The sequence below is a fragment of the Oryx dammah genome, unplaced genomic scaffold, assembly GCF_014754425.2.
Source record: "Oryx dammah isolate SB20612 unplaced genomic scaffold, SCBI_Odam_1.1 HiC_scaffold_21, whole genome shotgun sequence".
In the NCBI taxonomy this organism is placed as follows: domain Eukaryota; kingdom Metazoa; phylum Chordata; class Mammalia; order Artiodactyla; family Bovidae; genus Oryx; species Oryx dammah.
In genome coordinates, this window is record NW_024070205.1 from 45,382,830 (window position 1) to 45,401,614 (window position 18,785).

Here is an 18,785-nt window from a genome sequence, read left to right on the forward strand (position 1 = left end):
AGCATGAACATCAAAAGATTATTGTTAATTAAAGAAAACCAGATATACTAAGTTGAGGAATTTAGTGCTTTTCTATGTGTGGGAAGATGCAAGAGTCTGGGCTCACAGCTATCCCAGTAGCCTGTGTTTCCACATCCTGAGCTTACTTCCCTCGGAGCTCACCATAGGAATGGGTGTGGTCTGATGGCTCCCATTCTTCCTAAGTGCCCATGGGGCTCACCAGCTCACATTGGAGGACTTCAATGACTGTGACATCCTTGTTTACTGATATGGTAGGAAATATTTCTCACTGCCGGTCTAAACCCAACTTTCATTCCCCTGGCCTCCAAGACTCCAAAATGAAGTTTGTTCTTGGATTTGGGGTGATACTTTTAATTAGTGTGGGGCTTCCCTTGTGGTTCAGCTGGTTAAGAATCTGCCTGCAATGTGGAAGACCTGGGTTCGATCCCTGGGTTGGGAAGATCCAGAGAAGGGAAAGGAGAAGGGAACGGCTACTCACTCCAGTATTGTGGCCTGGAGAATTCCACGGATTGTACAGTCCATGGGGTCACAAAGAGTCGGGCACAACTGAGCGACATTCACACACTTTAATGTGTGAATACAACATGTGTATTGTGTGAATGTGTCAATACAATGTGTGTTCAATATAATGGCTTCATGCTGATGTCCTGGAATGTATTAATATCATTTCTATTATTTCCACCTCTGGTTCTGAGGTTACCATTGGGGGAAAAAAAAGTCTATCTATAGTCATAGTATACCTTAATGCTGGGCAACTGAGAAAAGATACAGAAGACACAAAATCCATCTTGACCACAAGAGCTGGAAAACTTTCTGTCCATGCTTTTGAAGATTATCTTTTGACACTAACATTTAAATATATATTCTTAATTTAAAGGAGAATTTTAGAAGTTTCAAAGAAATCAATAATATTGTCTCCAATTCAGTAAACCATTTTATCAATTAATTTTTTATTTCACACATCAATATTTTATAGAAAAAAAAGGGCCTCTTAATGTTATACTCTAATTACAATGTTTTATTGATTCTTTCCAACATAGAGACCTCAATTTTTACACAATCAGTAAATAAAATAACTTAACACTTTCGAGGCTCATTTAAACATTTCCCATACAGTTTTATATATATCAATACTATTAATGGCTATATAACATTCTATGAAAGCAATAGCAATACATGAAAATTTACTTATCCAGTTCCCAATTACTGGGCTCTTTTAAAAATTCAAATAAATGCACTCACTAGAAATATCTTTATACAAATAGCCTTTTTTCTTTTAAAATATTTTCCTGGGCATATGCTAACTCAGAGTGAATCAGATCTATCAAAAGACAGACTGGTTATAGGATTCTTATTATATTTTTCTAAATAGTTCTTCAAAAAATGAATATAATAATGCTACTGGTATGAGGATACATGCAACTAAAATTTTTTTGCATGAACTACATCAAAGTTGCTTAGTTTGCATTTTTAATATTAGGAAATCTGAATACCATTCCAAGAATTAACTTCTATTTGTTATCTTCTTGTTTGAACTTAATTCTTTTATAAATTCGCCTAGTAAGCCTTATGGATTTGCATTTACCTGTTAAAAAATAGAGTACTTTATCCTTGTATAATGCAGGTAGGTTTTACCCCATGTCTTGGGATGCAAGAATCCCGTTTTCCTCTTAAGTTAAAAAGACATATCTTTGCTTGCTTATTAGCCTAAATTATCATAGTTCTGTCAAATTATATAAATCATCCATCCATCCATGTTAAGTGGAAGTGTAGCAAATTTACATACTAACTTCACCTTATTGCCAGTTCTTCGACATAATTTTATTTACATTAATCCTCACAATAATTCTGAAAACATTATTTCTACTTTATAGATGATGAAATGAAAAGTAGGCATGATTTTCCCATGATTATACAACTGTAAGTAGTAAAGTGAGGACTACAATTTTGGTTTTCAGATTTCCTATTTACTTCCCTTCCATTATACTAGGATGTAGTTCCTTCAATCTGCTTCTATGTAAGCATCTTTCTTAATTTATCCCAACATAGTTGTGTAACTTTCTTTAAATGGCTTGCATATACTAATACCCAAACACTTTAAATTATATATCATTGCTAGAATCTAGAAATAAGATTAATTTTTAAACGTTATATATCCTGCAATTTTCTGAATTAGTCTTTTATGTTTATGATACTACAGGTTTCACTAATTTAAAAGCCATACTAATAAAAAAAATTTGTGCTCTCATCTTTCTCATTTACATATGCTTATTAAGGATTTATTACAATGATGAGTTTTCTTCAACTATATACAAAAAATAGTGCCAAGATTATTTAATTTCTGGTTGAGAATTGTTTCTTATTTTTCCCTAACAGGAATGATATAAGTTCTCGGTTTTAATAATCACTTATCACAATGAGAAACCAACAAAGTCATTAACAGAGATAAATATTTTTATTAATATTTTTAAAGTTACCTGTAGTTAATACTTACTTTGTTCTGTTGATATTGATTTAATGGTTATTCTGTTGAACACTAACCGCATAATTCTGAGTGACAGTAAATAACTATTTTTCATTTGCTAATATTTTGCATTTGTTCAGATGAGAGCCTTTTCAAAATGTTTCCTCCTAGTACTGAGGCGATATTAACTTCAAAATGCAAGTGTTAGTATATCATCTTTCTGGTACACAGATATTATTTATTCTTTGAACATTTGAAAAAATTCACCAATAAGCCCATAAGAGTAAAATGGGTTTGTCAGAAAATTATACTAGGTTGGGACTTCCTTAGTGATCCAGTGATTAAGACTTTCCTTCCAATGTAGGAGGTGTGAGTTCAATTTCTGGTTGGGGAGCTAAGATCCCACTCATATGCCTCACAGCCAAAAAACCAAAAAATAAAAAGGAAGCAATATTGTAACAAATTCAGTAAGGCTTTAAAAAAATGGTCCACATCAAAAAATAAATCTTTAAAAAAAAAAGGATGAAAAGAAAATTATACTCTCCTCTAATTTTTAAAATGCTTTTCTTCAGTAATAATTTTTTATTTCCAACTTATCTGTATTCAAGTAGGAAAATAATAAATTCATTTCTTAGTTTTTAAAACAATTATTTTATCTAATCTAACATTTTCCTGTTTCTATTACTGTGGTTCTATCATCTTTTGCAACATCTCACTGATATTCTCAAATTCTTATGAGTAAAAATATTCCTCATATTGAAATTAAAATTTTTTCAATAGGTCTGGGTTACCCTCACTTCCTTTTAACACCTCAAATTCTTTTACATTTTAATAACTAATTTTTAGGTCTATTTCAGATATTTCATTTGTTTTGATAAGTATAAGCCTACAAGCCAACCAATAACAGATTTGCTAGATTCAAAATATATATATTAATATCAATTCATGACTTCTCTACTTCAGTAAGTTGAAATTTACTTAAATTGTTCTTGTTTCATTTTTCTCACATACAGAAGAGCAACAAAAGTCTATTTAGAGTGTATTTTGCCCTAGTAACATGTTACTTTTTATAACATCATAATCAAAAGGTAAATTAAAAAGAATTGTGTTAAAGCTTAGACAAATTCTACTTCAGTGAGATTCATAGCTCTAAGTTACATGTATTTTTAATTAATCTTTACTTTCCTATTTCTCTGACTCAGTAATAAGCTGAGAGTCTGCCTACTTTGCTTCACTAGCAATACTGGACTGGTTCTCATGAGCCAGTAATCTTTTCTTTCTCCTTCAGTACCTACACTCTTCTAACAGTTAACATTAGTTGAAAGATTTTGAAATCATGGAAGCCTGAATTTCAATGTTGGCTCTGCCACAAATCACACTCAGAGTGAATTACTGTCTTTACTTCCTCTCTGAAAATGTATTATCTGCCTCACAGAGCTGTTGAGAAACTATAATGAGAGAGTACAATAAGTGCGTGCTGCTGCTGCTGCTAAGTAGCTTCAGTCGTGTCCGACTCTGTGCAACCCCAGAGATGGCAGCCCACCAGGCTCCCCCGTCCCTAAGATTCTCCAGGCAAGAACACTGGAGTGGGTTGCCATTTCCTTCTCCAATGCGTGAAAGTGAAAAGTGAAAGTGAAGTCAGTCGTGTCTGACTCCTAGCGACCCCATGGACTACAGCCCACAAGGCTCCTCCATCCATGGGATTTGCCAGGCAGGAGTACTGGAGTGCACATAGTAAATGCTCTGTTCCAGGCCAAAAAAATGTAATTAAAGGGCTTATTTTCTATAGGATTATCATTCTCTGTCTGAGGAATGGAAATGGTGACTTAGGAATGAAATTTACTTCTTCTGACAGTTTCACAAGCTTGCTCTGCTGGAATATCAGCAGCTTTATAACTTCTGGTGGTTCTGGAAAAAAATGTTTGTATCTTCTAGATAACAGCTAAGAGGCAGGAGCTGATTATGAAGGTGTCCACCTTGTTACTTGCTGGGACACAATCAAAGGGGCATGGTAAAGCTTCCTCTGATTTACTCCTAACAACTGTAGTGTTACTAATTAAAGTGGTGGGGCCAACAAAATGGTATACTTCACTTTCATTGAGAAATCTTGGGAAATCTACTCACAGATGGATTTTTAAAACCATCTGTAATCCCAGGTTAAAAATGCTTCAGGCATTCTGAAATATCTTTTCCTGGAGCAGTTTATTTTTTCTTTAGCCTGAATTACTTAGAAGTTCTTTTCTTTTAGGTGCCAGAGCAGCGCTCTGCATAAATTTTCTGAAGTATTGAACCAGAACTAATCTTTCCCCCCTAGATTTTCTTTGGACCAAACCTCCCAAGAATGAGCTTTGCAACTACTAACTGAACTCTCTGACTCTTTCCAATGTATAAGACTGGGATGACATCACTGCCTCATTGATTACAAGGGTCAACCAGGAGAACTAAACTGCAAGATGCATTCTAAACATCACCTTTACAAATAAAAGATCATGCAAAACTATTCTTCCAACAATTACAAACATATTTTATCACATTGGCACTTGCATTAGTTGCTATTGCTGCCACCATATCTATATGTTTATATTATAAACAAAAGACCCACATAATTTCCTGTGTTTCACTACTCAGAGGTGGTAGCAACTGTAATAGCTGTAAAAATAATTTAAATATTCCTTAGATATCACCGTTCTGTAGACAATAATAAAATTTGAAGATAATCAGCAGATATAATATCATCTTCCTTTAAGCACCATTGCTAACACGGAACTCTCACATATATACCCAGTACTAAAATAAAGCTAATTCTGGGTCATGGAGCCCACTCTGAAACAAAACAAGTCCAATACCCAATACATCAGTCATTGATAGGTTAACAAAGGCATCCAATGACTAAAAGTCACAAAGAGAATTATAGACAACATCTGCATGACATTCATCATATAACCACATCTAATTACTCATACAGGAAACTGTCCTTTAAATGAGAATATTCTGATGCCAGGATGAAGGCCCAAAGTAGCATTTCCAGTTTGGTTTTTTTTTTTCCTAATTTTGAAGGTGCTTCCCTGAACTTTCTAGGTTTTTGCTTCCCTCAGAGGATTCTAGTTTGGCCATTACTATATTATTGGTTCCAATAGGCTCTGATGGCTTTTCATCACCGTCAAAGAAAATGTCTTCCGGATTTGGAGGTGGGGGGCAGAATTCTTCACTTGGAAAGATCTCGTGGAAGAGTGTTTCAGCTTGCTTGACAGCATGCTCACTTCCGAGTCCACAGTCAGGCCCAGTGCAGACATAAACATTGGGAGGCAAGCCATTATATGAGCTTCGGCTGACTCCCGAGGAATCTCTCATGTTAAAATAAAGAGCCCACAAGAGTCCTGGCTTTGGAAGTTCTTCCTTGTCTACTTCTGTCTCAGAATACAGGGTGAATAATTTCTTCACCACTGATTCTAAGTCTTCTTTTGCTGTTTTGGAAGATGAACAGGTCAGATGTACCAGGTAGGTGTCTTTCATGCATGTCATGGTTGAAGAACATAATTCAGTGATTCGGACAGCATGTGCTCCTGGTTCCACCGGAGGTACTATCAAAATGGAAATCTGCTGATCTGAATCTGTCTTTAGGACAGATTGATCTGTAATGAGCACTGCCCTGGATATCTGCTTGTACTGCACACTGGAACATGTTTCCTCAGACAGGTAACTATCCTCCACAATGAAATATTTAGCATTTATCCTTTGACCAAGGTGATCTATAATTGCTTTACATCTTCCAGATTCTCTGTCAACTACAAGGCATTGTACTTTATGGCGAAGACAATATATTCCACCGAAAACTGCACACATCCTGCAGAAACACTGGGGAATTTCGCCTTGGCCATATAAGGGAAACAAAAAGGGAGTGTTGCCAAACCGTCCAAGACACTGAAGAAAGTTTTTTGTTGCTTTAAGGCCATCTACTGTAGTGCAAGATGATTCTGACATCATGGCAATCGAGTGAAGTATAAAATGTTGGAGGCTGGGGGTTAATTTTTTGGTTTTCAAGTACTCTGAAAATGAGCATTGTGTGAAAGCCTGGTATTCCTCAGGATGTTGTTCATAATCTAAACAAAATGTAAGAAATTTCATTAGCATCCTCTTTTCAACCATAGTGAGCTCTTTGCTATTAAAGACATCTGCTCTGGAACAAGGCACCTGCTCTACTTTTCCTTCTCGAAATGCAAGGATCCTAGTGACGTTTTTAAATTCAGCGTAACGACTAACATTTGATTTGATTAACAGATCAATTAACAGTCCTTGAGAATAAAGCAACTTCGATGACAGATCAATATTAAACCTCCTGCCTTCTTTAACTATTTGAGAGTAAGCAATCCTCTTTCTCTTTGGTGGCACACTGTTGTCTTCCAATACAGGTTTGATTTCATCTTTAGTGCCATCTGAAACTGTGTGTTTGTAAGTATCATACCCACAATACTCTTCTTTCACAGAAGTTTCTGCCGTATCAGTTATTTCTTCATTGTTTTTTGGAGTGTCTTGTGTAGGCACTTCATAGCTAGTAATGTGTGGTGAGTGTGTTTCCTCAGACAAGCTTGCAGAGTCTAGAGGTTTTATGAGGGTACTAGATGCTACACAAGAAGGGTTTTTCTGCAGAGCATCAAGCTCTTCAATATTGCCATCCATGCCCTGACTGGCATAACAAAAAACTTCGGCGTGTTGAATGGTTTCATCTTTCTTGCAAAGAGGGATGGCTTCTTCTGTTTCATGGATCATGTCTTGCCATGCAGCAGGGCTTTCTTCCACAGTGTCACTGTTTTGCCGATGTTCCTTCAACCAGGACAGCAATCCTGGAAAGCTGAAACTAGCCCAGTTTCCCCCATAGTAACTTCTTGAATCGAGATGCAGAACCCTCTGACCACTTCTGGAACATGCAGCGGCAAGGATGGATTCAGGCAGACCTGTCCCCATCACTATCACATCAAATTCTGTTGGGAGACTGTTGGCCATCCTGGAAAAGTATCTGGTGACAACTTCTAATGAAGAAAATGTGTATGAATTTGGGCTGAGGGTTCAGAGAAGGTGTGACTACGCTGTAATAAAATCTCTCCTTGTGATATTCCAGATCATCCCAGAAATACTGAAGTTGCAGATCCTAGGTATTCAATTGCTACCCTTTTTTAGTATTATTTTCTTATAGATCAGTAGCATAAAACCATGATAAAGTACATCTAATCATATCTGAGAATAATAAAACAAGTATACGGTGTTCATTTCTGTGTTTCATCTTAGCAGTGCATGTCACAATGTATCACATATGGATTTGTGACTGGAATTCTGCTCTGAAAGGAGAAAATTCAAGAAAGAATACAATCATTAACAATACTAAGAGAATAATAATTTCAAGCATCAATAATTATAATCCTATGGAACATGACTTGATATCAGGACATAAGATTCTACTAAAGCAAGTCACTACATGCTTTCTCACATGTTTTCTAACTTCTTGAAAATAAGCAAAAGATATAGACTCCTCCAAGTCAGGCAATTCAACAATGAAGAATGGATATAACAACATCCCACAAAAATAAAGAATTAGTGTAATACAATTCTATAACTTTTCGTTTTAAGTATTTGAATAAATGGTACACAACTGGGAGATTAAATTGCAAGTAACAGGTGGCTCCACTGTGTTTATGGAAACATACTATATACTATGTGCATGCTGCTGTGATTATGCATATTTCTGTGGCCCATACAGTCTATGGATGCTTCTAAGACAAATGAATAGAAGACTTTCTCATGCCCCACCCACCTTTAGGCTCTTATGGGAACAACATGAGACTATTTCAACTGAATGGGCCACTGCTATAATCAGAAAAGGATTAATTCAATAAAATAACTAGCATATTGAAATGTTTAGGTATATAAAAGAATCAGTCTACTGAAAATGTATTTGTAAGAAATCCTTATATAAATGTGCATATGCACAGGTGTGTTTTTTAGGTGTAAATTAAAAAGGAAAAGTCCTGGGTCCATATGTTAAAACACTGCAGTATAAAATAACATCTACTTCATTGGAAGGACTGATGCTGAAGCTGAAGCTCCAATACTTTGGCCACCTGATACAAAGAGCTGACTCACTGGAAAAGATCTTGATGCTGGGAAAGATTGAGGGCAGGAAGAGAAGGGGACAACAAGAGGATGAGACAGTTGGATGGCATCATTGATTTAATGGACATGAGTTTGAGCAAACTCTGGGAAATAGCGAAGGACAGGAAAGCCTGGCGTGCTGCAGTCCATGGGGTCACAAGGAGTTGGACACAACTGAGTGACTGAAGTACAGCTTCTAAAACCCATGTCAACAGAGGGCGACATGCATTTTATGAGACCCTAGCTCTGAGACTGAATCTCTTCATCTCAAGATGAAGGTCTAAACATCCTCTGCCAAGATCAGCATGTTGTTTGTTGTTCTTATTTTTGAAGGGGTAGGAGGTGGTAGTAAAGAAAGTCTCTCCTGTTAATCTGTAGCATCATTCTGTTGTATTCCATGTGCAGAACACCTGCATGGTGGTAGGTGTTGCCAGAGGTGCAATAGCCAAAGGGCTGAAAGGCATACTCACCTGGAAGTTCTTAGATTGAAGTATTACACAAACCACATGCTTGATGGCCTTTCTATCACTCATCATTGCACGCTAAGAGTGAGTTTCTTGAGCTCTGATTTTTCCTACTGCTACACTTACTGAAACCTAGATCAGTGCATACTGGGCCTGCCTAGGCTGAGATGACTAGATGGGTATCCTGGATACCCATATAGCAAGCCATTCAATTGGAACTTGAAGTGACTAATTCACTGAATTGATAGTTCAGTTTAAATGAGATGGCAATCTTCATAGTCTTGTCTGGTCAAAGCCTCTGCCTAAAGAATATTAGGGATTCCACTTGCTATCAGCATGCCCTAAGAAACCAGGAATTGAGCACAGAATGAAGTGGTCGCCTGGCCTACTCATATATATGTGAATTACTTATTCTGCTTTCTTCCTGCAAAGTGTGGAGAGGAAGACAGAACCCATGAGGGTATGTGAAGAAGCGTAACCATAGTATGTACCTATTTTTGGCTTAGAAGGGGATATAGCAGAGGGTTGGGAGTAAGAGAGAGGATATAAGCCATAAATGCTGAAACCAGCCACCTCCTAACCTACAGGTATCAAAGGAATTCTCATAATACAAAGCAAGGCAGGACAACCTTAAAGAACATTTAGCTCAATTACCCTGTAACCCCAGGTAAGAGAACTGATGACTGGAGAGATTAAGTGACTGGGAGAGTCCACATGATGGCTTAGCCACAGGATTAAGTGGGACCCATGCTCACACCATCAGGCCAGTGGTCTTTCCACTTGACAGAGCAGCCTCTCTAGAAGCCTCTGAAGTAAGCAGTCACTTTTGATATTTTAGAATGTCCTGCCCTTCACTACTCCAGGGTTTGTTAGTTCTTGCTTAGGGCTAACAATGAGGAAAGCACCCTCCCTCTCTTTAACTCTTACCTAGAAGCATGATGTTTGGAATTTACTCCAGAATCCGCCGGTCAGTGTAGGAGACACAGGTTCCATCCCTGGGTTGAGAAGATCCCCTGGGGAAAAAAGTAGCAACCCACTCCAGTATTCTTGCCTGGGAAATCCCATAGACAGAGAAGCCTGGTGGGCTATAGTCCACGGGGTCACAATAGAGTCAAACACGACTTAGCAATTAAACGACAAAAATGTTTTCAGCTCTATCATAATCCACTATTGACCTGTCTCCCAGGGCTTGAACAAGACTCAGAACGTTCTGTCCCAGAGTTTCCACCTCTAACTTAAAGGCAGGTTAAAGCCATTGTTGAAAGCACTAACTAAATGCCCAGAAAAAGAGAGTAGTGGTCAGGCAAAATACTGTGTGGTGAACATTTTTAGCAGTCTTAGAAAATCCTTTCAGATTGGGGTGGGAATGGAGCAGTGATGATGAGGAAGGAAGAGGATGGAAGAGAAAAGGAGATACAGTAGGGTGAGGCCACAAGATAGAAGGGATGAGGAAGAAAACAAATGCTGGTACTAAGAAAAAACTCAACATACCCCTGTTTCCAAACTCCCAAGCACTGAGTTAGAATAGAAACTTAATTTCCCAGCACAGAAAATGCACTTCTTGAAGATAAGAACTTTAAGTGCTTATTGGGGAAGGGGTAGGTAGTAGTAGAATATTAGAATCATTGAGACAATCAAATAAAATTATGATTTCTATGACATTTTCTTGTGTCCCTCAACATATAAAAAAGGAATCATAACAAATATAATATGTGGGTTTGTCATCACATAGAAGGTTGGTGAACAAGAAAATACACTTGATAATGCTACAACGATTTTATTCTTGTAAACTTGCCAAGATAAAAGCAGTAATGAATTATCAATGGATTTCAGGATTTCTTTTTTAAAGGAAATTTAAGACCTGAGAAATATACATTTCTATTTCACTTTTGTACAGATGAAATTTCTGGAGCACATACAAAATGATAATTTCTTTTCCAAGCTTAAAAAATAATGTCCTCAATGAAACAGCTGGGTGGTTCATCCTTCAAAATGTCAAGTGTTAGTGAGACTTAAATCTTGCATCTGGGTTAAGAGTACTGTATTATCAAATTCTACTTAATGAAACCTACTGGTTTCACAGCTAATTATATGTTCATTTTGAGTTGGGATTCTCTCATCCATTTGCAATCTCACCTGAGACTTTCGTGTGCTGGAAACTATAAGGAAGAAAACACAGAAAAAATAGCTAATAGGGTACATGCCAGTGTGCATTCTGAGGACCTGAATAAAACTATCTCACTTTCTAGGAAGCAGTCAAAGGTTTACAACTGCTAATGGGCAAATTTTTAAAAAGAATGTACACATCGCGACTATGTTAGGTTTCTACCTCTCATTTTAGGAAATTAATATAGGAATTAGATCTCATCACCCTCTCCAACTTTCACAAATCAATCATCTTTTTCCTTGAATCTCAACTCCACGGCCCTTAATTTCTTTCAAAGTAATAAGCCATTGTCTCGTGCCCTGTTGAATTAAATGAGGAGACAGAAAGCAGAGAAGTAGATGAGCAGGACAGCGACAGAGATGGGGTATGGAGGAACTGGGCCCACCGGGGAGCGGGGGCTGCAGACAGGCTGGGGTTTTGGTGGGCGTGGGGCCTGGTGAGCACAGGGAAAGAGGGAGGTGAGCGAGCGCAGGAGGACGAGGTCAACGCGGGAGGAGGAGAGGTGCGCGGAGGGGGTGAGATGGGGGGAAGGTAGGTCACGAGGGAAAAGTCGGGCTAGGGAGGAGGGGAGGTCAGAGGAATAGAGGTCAGTGGGGAGGTGAAGTCAGGGGAGCCCCGCCGCGAGGCTGAGGTCCCGAAGAGGGAGGGGGCGGGGCCGGGAGCAGGAGCGGGAGGGAGGTCCACCCCGACCACTCACCTCACAGGCTGCTGCTGCTGAAGCCCACTCGCCGTCCCACTCGCCGATCGTGGTCGGAACCCTGCTGCCCCTCAGGGGGAACGCGAAAGCCACTGTGGCCTGGAGGACGGACGGCAGCAGATCGCCGAGGCTGACGTGGAGCAGGAGGAGGCGCGCGGGGCTGCGGAGCCGCGGTAACTTGAGGTAGATGACGAGCGCTAGCAGGTTGCTGCCCACGCCCGGAAGCCCCACGGAGCCAAGCAAAACACGCGCTCGTAGGCCCCCTCGCTGACAGGCTCGGTGAGGCTTGACTACCCCGCCCTTCCGCCAGCCGCCCCCGCGCCTCCCGGCTGGCACACACGCGCCGGCGCGCGCGGTTCTGGGCGGGGCGCAGGGCGCCCCGAGGCATTAGACGGTATTAGATGCTGCTCCGGCGCTTTTCCCCGCCCGCGGCGCGCCTCGTAACCCCGCCCCTTCCCGCCACTGTGGCCCCGCCCCGACTCGCCTTGTAGCCCCGCCCATCCAGCGCACCGCCTAATCCCGCCCCCTGTCGCAGTCTTAACGGAGTCCGCGCTCTCTTGGCCCGCTTCTCCCTCCCCAACCTGTATGCCGGCTCCAACCCTCCCAGTCCGTGAGAGCCGGAAGCGAGATCGACCACGGTGGCTCCTCACTTCGCATCCCCACCCCTCCCCCAGTCCAGCCGGAAGACTTCTTGGCGTTCACCACTCACTCACTCCTTCAGGAACATTTATGGGTTTCTGGCCCACCACGTGCTCATGAGGGGTTACACGAGCTACCGCTAGCCTTGGCTTCTCTCCTCCCAGGAAGCTGTTAGGAACCGCTGCCAAATGGTGTCGCACATTTAGTGCAAACCCAGGCAGCACCCCAGGCCTGCTCATCGTCCTTCGTGTCCTCCCTGCAATAGAAATGGATACACCCAGTCACCAAGGCCCTCGCTGCGGCCACCTTCCAGCTCCACACCACATCTAGCAGGTTCAGAGGTGGTCTCTGAAGCAGAACACTTCCTCTGACCTTTTATACTGTGAAAATAGACGGCAAGTTAAACACAGGTCCATGAACCGAAAAGTCATTACCAGGGCTGCGCCACTGCCTCTATGCAAGCCACAAAAGGGCCCAAGGAGGATGCAGTCACTATCCAGGCCCGCAAGCTGTCCTGGGCACCGCTGGCCTGCACAGTGTCTACTCAAGGGCAAAGGACCTGCCCTCCACGAAGGTGTATGCCTCCTCCCTCCTCTATTCAAAAGATGGGTTGAGAATGAGTAGGGTCTGTGAACTCCCATTACAAGCGTTTTGGAATTAATGTCTAATGGTCAGGGCAGGGTGGCTCTCCATCATGGTGCATTGAGCAATAGCTGAGGGCAGTGTGCTCTGCCCTCAAAATCTTGATTTGTCCTTAAGGCTTCCAGTCTGGACTTACCTATGAGATTAACCCAACCACTTCTTTAAAAAAAAAAAATCATATAATTTTGTATTTTAGATTTATGCAACCATTTAACAAGTTCTATATATTTAATGTCGACTATGTTTACTGTCTAGGGCTTCCCTGGTGGCTAGTCTATAGCAAGGTCTCAATAAATATTAGTTGAATGAATGAAGACTCATATTTTTCCCTAAAGCATTCATTCATTCATTGGTGCTGAGTCTCTCCTCATAAACTTTACATTGTGGTGGTGTTGGGAGAACAGACAATTATCAACTAAGTACATATGTAGTGTTGTGAAATGTGGCATTAAGAAAAATAAGGCAGGGCTTTCCTGGTAGCTCAGTGGTGAAGAATCCACCTGCCATTGCAGGAGACAAGGATTGGATCCCTGGTGGGGGAAGATCCCTCATGCCTCAGCAATTAACACTGTGTGCCACAACTATTGAGCTCGTGCTTTAGAGCCTGGGAACCACAGCTACTGAGCCCTGCAACTACAGAGTAGGCCCTGCTCACACAGCAGTGAAGACCCAGCACAGCCAAAAATAAATAAATACATAAAATTTTTTAAAAGATAAATAAGGCAAATAATTCCTAATTATCTTTAATTCCTAAAGGAAATAAGTCCTGAATATTCATTGGAAGGACTGATACTGAAGCTGAAGCTCCAATAAATTGGCCACCTGATGTGAAGAACTCACTAATTGGGAAAGGCCCCGATGCTAGGAAAGATTGAAGGCAGGAGGAGAAGGGGATGACAGAGGATGAGATGGTTGGATGGCAACACCAACTCGATGGACATGAGTTTGAGTAAGCTCCAAGTGTTGGTGATGGACAGGGAAACCTGGCGAGCTGCAGTCCATGGGGTCACAAAGAGTCGGATACTACTGAGTGGCTGAAGTGAAGGCAGAGAAAAGGTATTTGAGAGGGAGGGAAGAGTTTGTTGTTTTGTATAGCATGGTTACACATAGTCACCCTGAGTACAACAGGCACAGGGTAGATGTAATGGAGTGGGTCCATGCTTGACATATTGGAGGAAAAATAAAGAAACCAATGTGGCTGGGTGGAATGAGAATTGCAAAATAAGGGCAGGGAAGTAGGTGAGCAGTGATTGGCTCCAGGTTCTTGGCTATTTTAGTAAAATGACTTTGGCTTTAAAGTCCAAGGCAATGCCTGTGTAAGAGGAATAATAGTGAAGGAAAAAAGGGATAAGAGGCTTTTGGTAAATGTTTAAGAATTTTGGTAGATTTGTTTTTATAATACTATGAATTGTTAAGATTATCTATTATACTTGGGGTTTCCCAGATGGCACTAGTTGGAAAGAATCCGATTCCTAATGCAGAAGATGAAAGAGACACAGGTTTGATCCCTGGGTAAGGAAGATCCCAGGGAGAAGGAAATAGCAACCATGGAAGGAAATGGATGGTAGCATGCTAGGCTCCTTTGTCCTCCACTGTCTCCTGAAGTTTTCTCAAATTCATGTCCATTGAGTCACTGATGCTATCTAGCCGTTTCACATCCTCTGCCGCCTCCTCCTTTTGCCTTCAGTCTTTCCCATCATCAGTGTCTTTTTCAATGTGTTGACTCTTCGCATCAGGTGGTCAAAGGATTGGAGCTTCAGCATCAATCCTTCAAATGAATATTCAGGGTTGATTTCCTTTAGGATTGACTAGTTTGATCTCCTTGCTGTCCAAGGGACTCTCAAGAGTTTTCTCCAGCACCACAGTTTGAAAGCATCAGTTCCGCATTTAGTCTCCTTTATGGTCCAATTCTCACATCCGTATAGGACTACTAGAAAAACCACAGCTTTGACAACATAGACCTTTGTCACAAAGTGATGTCTCTGCTTTTTAATTTGCTGACTCGGTTTGTCATAGCTTTCCTTCCTGGGAGCATCTTCTAATTAAAATTTCAATAAAATTTAAAATAAAGGGTCTTTAGTTGTTAGAAATATGCAAATCAAAACCACAATGAAATACCACTTCAGACCTACTAGATTGGCTATTATCAAAAACTAAAAACAGCAACAAAAAGGAAACTAAAAAGCATTGAAAGAATGTGGAGGAGTTAGAACCCTGCTGTGCCACTACTGAGAATGTAAAATGGTGTAGCCACTGTGGAAACAGCTTGGCAGTTCCTCAGAAAGTTAAACACATTTATCAATGATCTAGTAATTCTGCTCCTAGAAGTATAGCCAAAAGAATTGAAAGCAGGGACTGGAGCATGTATTTGTACACAAGTGTTCATAGCAGTATTATTCACAATAGCCAAACGGTGGAAATAAAGCAAATGTCCATTAATAGACAAATGAATAAAAAATGTGGTATGTACATACAATGGAATATTACTCAGAAATAAATGAAATTCTAATACATGCTACAACATAGATGAACCTTGAAAACCTTAGGCTGAGTGAAGTAAGCCTGACACAAAAGGACAAATATTATAGATTCCAGTAATAAAAGGTACCTAGAATAGACAAATTCACGGTAACAGAGAGTAGAGTAGCACTCACCAGAGGGGAGGAAGATATGGGGAATTAGTGGTTAATGGGTACAGAACCTCAATTTGGGATGTTGCAGATGTTCTGGAAATGGATAGTAGAGATGGTTGCACAAAATTGTAAATTACTTAATGCCACTGAATTGCACATTTAAAATGATTGAAATGGTAAGTTTTATGTGATGTATATTTTAATGCACTAAAAAGCATATGCTAATTATGCCTGCATCTCACTCCCCCAAAGTAGGAAAAGTACAGTATATGCAAATGTAACCAATTTACTGAGTGAGCTGGACTCAGTATGTTGTTTAGTTGCTAAGTCCTGTTCCACTCTTTTTTGATCCCATGGACTGTAGCCTGCCAGGCTCCTTTGTCCAGCACAGTGCAAGCAAAAAGTAATTTTATTCTCTTTGGTACTACTCATTTCAAACATTTTATTTCCACCTATTCTTCACTGCCCTTGGTTGACATTTTATCAGTTCTCAAAGCCTTTCTGATCACTTTCAAGTAATATAAAGTCCGGAATATTGTAATACTGACACATTAAAACTCATAGAAAAATCATCTGTCAACCCTCCAAAACAGAGCGTGCTGTAGCCTGGAGAACTTTTGGGGGGTGGGGAGGTGGGAGTGGAGGGAACAATAACCAGCTTCTCCCATTTCCTTAAGCACCACCTTTGATGCTGCTCTGGGCCCCTCTGGGATTTTGAGGAAAATCTTCCTTGATTGGTAAAGTTGTCATCTGATGTTGGTGCCCTCTGCTTATGCAAATTTTCAGTCTGCGTTTTTCTCTCCTGGGATGAGAGTCTCTAGAGGACCTGAGGTCACTGGAGATATTTTTCCCACAACTCTGTTGACAGCGGCAGTGCCTCTCTTGTCAGCTGGAGCCTTAGTTCTCCCTCTAAGACCCTGATTAGGGTCCCCTAGACCCTCCAGGCAGTCTTCTCCAATAGGGTTCCTCCCAAAGTTATGGTCACATGACTACTCTAAAAATTTTGGCTGGAGGTGTTCATTAAGGGTCTCCTCAACCTCGTAATGAGCCTGCCTTCTCTTAAGCCTTCTGAAGAAGGGAATAGACTAACGAGTGAAGAATTGGTTTCTCAGTGCCTCTGTACATCATCCTTCATGGGCTGTATAGCCCTTTTTTTAAAAAATGGGGGAATTCCTCAAGCCTATTGTACTATGAAACCTCTGGCGAGACAGAAAGAAGTCTATTTTAGTATCCTCCCACACTGGAGCATTAATTCATTACAACCTCTATATTTCAAACCAGTCTTTTACGAAGTATGACAGTGTCAACGGAAACAGGCTTTTGGGGGATTTTTGTTTTTAATTTATTTATTTTGCTGCATCAGAGTGGGATCTTTAGTCACAGCATGTGGGATCTAGTTCCCTGGCCAGGAATTGAACCTGGGCCCCTTGCATTGGGAGCACCGAGTCTTAGCCACTGGACTACAAGGGAAGTCCCCAAGAAGACAGGTTTTATCTGCCACTCTTTTTCAGAATCACTGATAATCCTTAGCCTTCTGTGTCATGCACATGACAGCTAAGAGGAAACTTTGATCCTTACTCAACCAAGTAATCTCTCTCCAAGGAGCAAATCTTTCCCGGACCTGTCTAAACTTTGATCCCCAGTGAGAAGAAGAAGCCTTGAGGAAATTCTGGCCAAATATATCTAAACCATTTCCTGCCTTAGGAAACATAAGTTAGTGAATGTAATTGAACTTTTTTTTTTTTTTTTTAAGAAAATCTGGCATACCTTCAAGTTCTGAACGTCAATTCTCTTTGCACCTACAGCTGAATTTCTTTACTGAGTAAACTATTAGTCTTTCCAACATCTCCTTCCTTTTCAAAACACTTTCTGCTCTTGGTTTCTAAAATACTCCTTTCTCTTGACTCTCCTACTTCACTGGCCACTCCTACTTAGTTTCCATCAGTGGTTCTTCCTGATCACTCTGACCTCTGAACAGTGGCATGCTCAAGGTTTGGTCCTCGGTTTTTTTGTTTCTTCAAGGAGATCTCATCGAGTCCAATGGCTTTGAATACCACCTAAGTGCTGATGGTGGCTTCCCAGGGGTTCAGTGGTAAAGAATCCACCTCCCAATGCAGGAGACATGAGTTCAGTCCCTGGGTTGGGAAGATGGCCTGGAGTAGGAAATGCCAGCCCACTTCAGTATTCTTGCCTAGAAAATTCCATGGACAAAGGAGCCTTACAGGCTACAGTCCACGGGGTTGCAAAGAGTTGGACATGACTGAGCAACTATACACAGCAGAGCAAGTGCTGATGATTCTTAAGCTCTCCCCTGAACCCTAGATTTTTACATCTGACTATTCCATATCCACAATTGTTTATCTAATAGACATCTCAAACTTAACACATCCCAAATTGAACTCTTAATTCCCCCCTCACAATCGCCCTCTCCCACTGACTTCTTCCCCAGAAGTGAGTAACTATTCTATCCTCCCAGAATCCCTGGAATTATTCTTGACTCTTCTCTTGCTATCATATTCCCATCTAATCTATCAGCAGATTCTATCACATCTATCTTCATGCAGCCTGGCATCTTAGCCCTACCTTCATCTAAACCACTATCATCTCTTATTCGGATTACTGAGATTGCCACCTAGTTGGTTTTCCTGCTTCCACTCTTTCTCTCCTTCAACTTACCTCTACTAAGCAGTTAAATGGAGAAGGAAATGGCAACCCACTCCAGTACTCTTGCCTGGGAAATCCCATGGAAAGAGGAGCCCGGTGGGCTACAGTTCATGGGGTTGCAAAGAGTCAGGCACAATTGAGCGACTAACAAGCAGTTGAAACAATCCTTTTCAATTGTGACTCAGATATCAGCATTCTACTCAATGGCAGAATAGTGATTACGGTATAGACTGCCCTTACAACAGATTTG

The 18,785-nt window shown here is 40.6% G+C and overlaps 1 protein-coding gene across 1 annotated transcript; it reads right to left on the reverse strand.

Annotated features, from left to right (window-relative positions):
• Positions 1–950: 950 nt before the first annotated feature.
• CHML (CHM like Rab escort protein) lies at positions 951–12,309 on the reverse strand. The gene is made up of 3 exons (XM_040263572.1): positions 11,958–12,309; positions 10,021–10,106; positions 951–7,818 (listed from the first exon to the last, which is right to left on the reverse strand). Exon 3 carries the CDS (start codon positions 7,484–7,486, stop codon positions 5,531–5,533), a length of 1,956 nt encoding a protein of 651 aa, XP_040119506.1. The 5' UTR covers positions 7,487–7,818; positions 10,021–10,106; positions 11,958–12,309; the 3' UTR covers positions 951–5,530.
• Positions 12,310–18,785: the final 6,476 nt, after the last annotated feature.